Source organism: Montipora foliosa, chromosome 6 (genome assembly GCF_036669935.1).
Source record: "Montipora foliosa isolate CH-2021 chromosome 6, ASM3666993v2, whole genome shotgun sequence".
NCBI classification, from domain to species: Eukaryota; Metazoa; Cnidaria; class Anthozoa; order Scleractinia; family Acroporidae; genus Montipora; species Montipora foliosa.
Genome location: NC_090874.1, coordinates 52,100,425 through 52,106,995, shown reverse-complemented (window position 1 = coordinate 52,106,995; position 6,571 = coordinate 52,100,425). Strand labels below are relative to the sequence as shown.

The window sequence follows — 6,571 nt, the reverse complement described above, 5'->3', positions numbered from 1 at the left end:
GAAGACGCAGTCACAAAAGGAGTTGTCAGAGGCACCCATCGAATTAGTTAAACTCAAGGCCTTTGAAGGACAGTTCAATTCCACGTTATGGATAATGGCAGTTTAAAGAAACATTTGTATCAGCTAAAACAATTGAATCTGTCGGAATCCTCGTCTAATAGGCTATTTTACAGTTGTTTACTCAGTGACCTAGCCTATGAATGGCTGCGAGGCTGCAGGTGACCTTGTCTTGATACAGACCTATAATCATGATAACTGCCTTTATTATGTAGATTGTGTTGTTGTAATATTAATTCTAATATAAGAAGTCTACCTTGACATTAGAAAAGCTCAAAGGTTTGTATCAAAACTATTTAAATTAATCTTAGGACAGGTAACTTGGCGACAACTGTAAAATGGTCTACTGAAGTAACAAGGTACCCGACCAAAATCTTTAGTCTTTGCGGTGTTTTTAGGTGAATTTTCAGCAAGGTGATGTTTTCGACACACCTTGAAAAGTCTAAAAGATCGCCAAGCTAAAATTTCGAAATTTGTAGGCAGGAATGATTCCACCCGACAGATACGTCTTGACATCTCCCGCACGGCGATTGCAATAACGGTGAGAATAACGAACAACAACTAACTGATAACGTTAAATCAAAGCGCGCAACTGTCTTATAACTTTGTCCTTAATCAAAGCAAAAAGGAGGTAAATGAACTTCAAAACAGGTAAAAAGGAGAAGTGCATCATCCTTACGCTTGTCTACAGCAGTCCTGGCAATGAAATGAGAAGAATATATATGGGTTATTGACTAAGCGTGAGATATTGCCAAGTTCTTCTTTTGGGTGTTTATGAAACGAGACAAAGTCGAGGTCCATAAACACGCATAAAAAGAACGAGGCCAATATTCAGCCATCTTGACCGAACAAGCTTGGTCAATAAAGGATTTATTATATGGGATAAAACACCAAAAAAATGATCTTTGAACTTGCGGGAACAAGCAGGAAATCCCGAGCGGGCAAGATAATCTTGCCCGTTTGTGTAGCCAATGTCATCGCGGGATTTGGTTCATCTTGCCAGCTCACGGAGCTTGTCATATAACAATTTATTGTACATTTAATGCCTCATGAATAAGGCGCATTTACACGTGGGTATGTATACTAAATGCATCCTACAACAATGAGCAGCGAAAGAGATAATTTCGAATCAAACATGACAGGCCAAAAACCGTAAACTGGCAAAAAGTCCCGTAACCAAATAATTACTTACACAAGTGTTGAATCGAACTGAGGATTACCGACTGGGTGTGAGAGAGCTACCTGAGATCAGAACGGGATTTTAGCCCCATCCACTTAGCCACGGCGGGGTCATCTACTCGCTGACAACAACCGCGTACAGCTACGACTCATAAAGATTCATCAACGGCACACAAAAGGTATTACCCCATGTTGTTTTCAAGAAGAGAAGAAGAACTATAGGAAAAAATCGAATGGATCGGATAAGAAAATGAATCATTGTTTCCTAGGGAAGAAGCTTTAAGCAATTGTGCGCTCAACATATCTGAGTGTTATTGAGTTAAAAATACCCAGACGTGGTAACATGTGGAGGATGAGACAGACATTCCTTTGTTGTAACTGGTATTACACAACAAGCACCATTACAAGCGAGCCAGCTTAAAACGATGATCTAGATCCTTCCCACCAAAGTTCGCAATTATTGTACGGTAAACGATACTTTTCCCTCATTACATTAAAAGAACCATATTTATTACGTACCTCTTGATTTGTCTTGGAAGGAGCTAGATGGTCAAATGACAAACAATTTAATCAGGTTTTAATCAATTTTTTTAAGCTAAACAATTTTTTTTCTGGCTCTTTGATAAACTGGAATTTTGTAACAACTGGTCTTTCCATACTTACCTCACAAGTGATCACCTCGAAATGATGGACTTATAACAAAAGAGAAAATTTCGATTATGACGAAGAAGAATCCAGAGAATTTTATGCATGAACTGTCAATAAGTTGACTTTTAAAGTTTTTCGTATTTAGTGGCACCCTAAAGCTTTCGTTTGAACATCTCATCAGGTATAAATGACTTGTTTTTAATTTTCTAATTACCAGATGGAAGAGTTTTTGATAGGGAATAGGGAGGGGTGTAAGTAAGCAGAGGTTCGCGTGTTCCCCTGCCTAATCACTCTTCTCACATGGCGTTCTTGTCAACCGTCGCCTTTTCCCGTGTTACTCTTACTTCCTGAAGCGTTTCCATTTATTTTCCACTTCCTTACAAATCGCTTTTGACAGTTTTCACTCTCTTAATATCGCCTCCCCCTCCCTCCCTCATTTTACTTCCTGAACTTAGTCCTTACAAAAGTGAAGTTGTGGCAATTGAGACAATACCCCGCTTGAGACCTTGAACACATTACGAGCACCGACTGTGTTTTAGATACGCAGCCAAGTTAGGCGTGAAATGCCCGCTGTTAAGCATCCCGTATTTTTTAAACTTTAACAGTTGAGTGAACAACCCTAAAATCATTGTGTTTCAAGAAAAAAAGAGGGCTGATTACTGCTTGTGGTATACGATTTGACAGTGATATAACTTTATAAAGATGCGTTAAAATGCAGGTCAGCTAAGAATGTTTCGCATTTTTAAGAACGTTCAATTGTGGAATTAAGAATCATGTTTGATTGTTTCCAAACTGTCCACTGAGTTTATTACATTCAATTTCTCACAAGATCTGCCTGCTCATTGAAGCTAAATACGTTGCATTTATACAGCGATAACTGGGAACACTTTTTTAGAAAGACAAAGATAGAGTAAAACATGTTTTCTCTGTTAGATACGAGTCATGTTTAGTCGTTCTAATTCTTTTTAATCTATTTGACAGAATAGTGAATTTACTAACGACGACGAAGACGCCAAAAGCAATAAAAAGAACTGAACCCTTTTATTTCAATAATACCAACACTATTCATTCACTTCAGTGAAAGAGAAGGATACCAAAGGTCATCCCTATCGAGGGTATCCGCCCGCAGCCGGATGTAACTGACTAGTAGCGGTCGATTTTGATGAGGGAGGAAACCGGAGTACCCGGAGAAAAACCCGCGGAGTCAGATTGAGATCGACTGAAACTCACCCTACATACGATCTCGGGGCCGACGGTTGAACCTGCCCGGCTTGCAGAGGTGGAAGGCACGGTTGTAACGGCTAAGCTACCCTGACTTCCCCTGGTAAGTTCATAACCACGAGGACTGATTCCAGCGGCCGCGGAGTACATTTGAGAGGGGATGAGGGGGGTAGGTCTTGGTATATGTATGGGTGGTGGAAATTACTAAGTCTTTGATCAAGCCAAAATAACAACACCGTCAGAAAAAGTGGGAGGAGGCTATAGCCTCAAGCCCCTCCCTCTCCGCGGCCCCTGGATTAGAAAGCTGGCGTTTCAAGCGTCAGCACGGTCCGTTCGTCAGTCAAGGCGAATGGACGAGGGGCTAAAGATCGAAACGTCAGCTTTTAAATGTCTTTATGATGGTCATTTTAATGCCATATCATCCCAGTTGATAAACACATTTCTGTGTTTCACTGACTTTAGCAACGTCATACCAAAGTAATAGAAACCAAAAGCTTTCAGAATCATTGTTGAAATTTCCAATTGTGAATTAAGGTGGCTATGAATCAGCTGCTCCAGAAAATTTCTCAAACTTTGAAGAGAATTTATCTTGGTGTGCTAATCACTCTCGAGCAATAAAAAATACAGGGTTTTTTTAGATGGCCATTTTTTTGCCTGGTAAACTATTACGTCTCATTAATGGGTGCATCTTGTTACGTCTTTATTGGTCTTCCATATGGTATCATAACATTGCAGTTAAGTGAAACAGTTGGATAGATTCAATCCTTCCAAATTTTACAGTTTTTTGAAAGTGTCACTGAAAACTGGTTAACGTTTGAGCAGCCTTAGGAAGCGTTGGGGTTTATTTGATGCTTTCTCCAACGGTATCGGTGTGAATCGGTGCTAGTTTTCATCCGCGTCCCTTCCCCCATCTTGCTTTATTGTGACGTTTAACGTTTATTCATTATTGTGAACTAATGGTACAGCTTAAACGGCTTTATTATTGAGCTTTCGTTGACAATATTAATTGACCATTTACAATTATGTATCTTAATCCCTACAATATGGATATGAGTATAATACATTTATTATCATGTGTTGCGGCAGCCACTAAAGGTAAAACTCCTTTCTTGCAGTCAACATTAGTAACACCATTGTTAGCATCCGCTGTTTCAAAAAACTGCAAATCGTTGGCTCAATCAGTTGCTCACCAACATTTAATTCCGTTTATTTGCAAAGCTATGAAACATTCATTTGTTTCCCCCTTGATTTCCTGTTCTTATCACTGAGTGCGTTCTTCCTTTTCTTATCAGTTTTTTTCTTCCAGGAGACTCTGCCTTACGAGATAATTCTTTATCTTTCCTCTCCTCCTTGAGGAGTCAAAAAACCGACAGCACGACGGTGAGCAACTTGGGGCACAGTTGGCAGAACAACCCGTGCGGCATTGAGAACTAGTTAATGCCACCTGCTGCGAGACCTGTGGGAGGGAGGGTTGGGGAGCATAGGCTTGGGCAAGCGGCTGCTGATTTAATTGCTGCGTAGGCTGCTCGATGATCAGTTGGGGCTGAGACACAGTGATTCGAAAGGGCTGTACGGTCTGCTGGGTGTTTGAGACAGAAAGAGGCTGTTGACAACAAGACGAATCACACGCAGGCGCACATGATATCGGACAGGGACTGGCGCACTGAGGGACTGGTACTGGGGCACTTTGCTGTGGAGTGAATGGTGCGGAGGAAGCATTCAGCTGGCAACAGGATGGCTGGCACGAAGGTGCGCAAGACTGTGGGCAGATACCAGGACACTGAACAATTGCAGGAGTGTCCATGTAACAACCTGTAAAACAAGTTATTAAATTTATCAATAATCCACAACAAGAAATGTGTACTTTTTGACAGCTGTATACCCGATACAAAGCTTTCCTGATTTAAAGATATTTTGAGCTCGATTTTCAGGTTTATTTAAAGTTTGATTATTAAAGTGAGGAATAAACATAAACAATAAGTTGATTAAGACGAAGGTTCCATTTGCCTAGGAGTCTGTTTTGCTTTTTGGAACTTATATTTCCATTTGCCTGTTTTGCCTTTATTCTCGCTTCCCTCGTAGGTGAATAGTTATGAGAAAAAAATATTTCTGATTACCAGACCTTTCATCATACTTTAATTCAATAAATACATGTAAAAATATGAACTAAAATCCAACTACTTACCTGCTGCTGTAATATTTTCTGGTCCAAGTTGATCAATTAGTTTTCCAAGAAATTTGCCCACGGCTCTGAATCGTAAGATAAAATATGCTTTGACTCCTCCGACACCCTCTGCAGAACTAAAACAACCACAAATTTTTGATCATTTAGATAGTCACCAGTGAATAACGGTGTTATTTGTAACTGACTAATAACAAAATTGCAGCAGTCTTCATTTCTTTATGGGAAGGATATTTACCCCTCTTCTCATCGTTCAAATATTTACCGCTTTTTGTTATCACTGAAAATCTTTTCCCTTTTTGCATGGGATTTCTAGTTATCTCCCTTAGAGGTCAAGGACTTGTATCGTGGGCCCATCATTTACTTGCATTAATATTTACTACTTGCACAAATCTCATAATACACCTCTTTTACCCCGACCCGAAAAAAAAAAATTGGCATAGACATTGTTTTCGATTTCTCTTGGGACATCTTCATGTCCCAGGAGTAATTGCAAACAATGATTATGCGAAATTGTGGGGGGTAAAAGAGGTGTATAATGGGATTGTGCAAGTAGTCAATGAGAGACTAGGCGACCTCTCTATACCCTTTCGATGTTAAAAAAAATTCTTGTCAACAGCACACCTTATTCCAAAACAGCAGCCATTTTAGTATCCTTTTATTTAAGTGCAAATTGGCCTTTTTTTTGCCTAGTTCCGGGTTAAACATTCTTTTTAATTTTACGTTTGAAAGCGAGGCCAACAGGGCCAATTTGCATTTAAACAAAAGAATACTAAAATGGCAGCCATTTTGGAATAAGGCGTATTGTTGACAAGATTTTTATTTAACGTCGAAAGGGTATAGAGAGGTCGCTCAGTCTCTCTTGCAAGTAAAAGGGTCCACGGCAAAAGTCCACCACCACTACCCGACAATGAGATGAAAACAAGTTAAATAACTAACGAACCAAATAAATTCGCTAACCGAATCGACAATGGAGAGCCATTTTGTTTTTTGGGCTCAGTCCACTCCAATCCAAATTAACACTATTTATTCTGTGGCAAATACTAACTACTGCTGTTGTTGCAGTGGTCGAATCTGAATGATTTTCGATTCCGTGTGTAAGGCCCTTTCGTTATCGGCTTGGTTTGCAGAAAAAACGTCTATCTCCCTATAGCAGCCCGTCGGAAACCAAAGCGACTTGGTAGCATGCGTTTCCCAGCACTTGGCACAACCTGCCCGCCCTTGTTGTGACATTTGTCTACCTGCGTTTAGAGCGACAATGTGAAGTTCAGGTACGTTATGGTT

The 6,571-nt window shown here is 40.1% G+C and overlaps 1 protein-coding gene across 1 annotated transcript in view; it reads right to left on the bottom strand.

Moving 5' to 3' along the window:
- Nucleotides 1-3,348: 3,348 nt before the first annotated feature.
- LOC138007706 (keratin-associated protein 12-1-like) overlaps nt 3,349-6,571 on the bottom strand; it is a 12,503-nt gene continuing 9,280 nt past the window's right edge. The window contains exons 3-4 of the mRNA XM_068854759.1: nt 5,291-5,406; nt 3,349-4,917 (exon numbers count right to left, since the gene is read on the bottom strand). Of these exons, the coding sequence (XP_068710860.1) occupies nt 4,394-4,917; nt 5,291-5,406 (640 nt within the window). The 3' untranslated portion in view covers nt 3,349-4,393. The remainder of the gene's footprint in view (nt 4,918-5,290; nt 5,407-6,571) is intronic.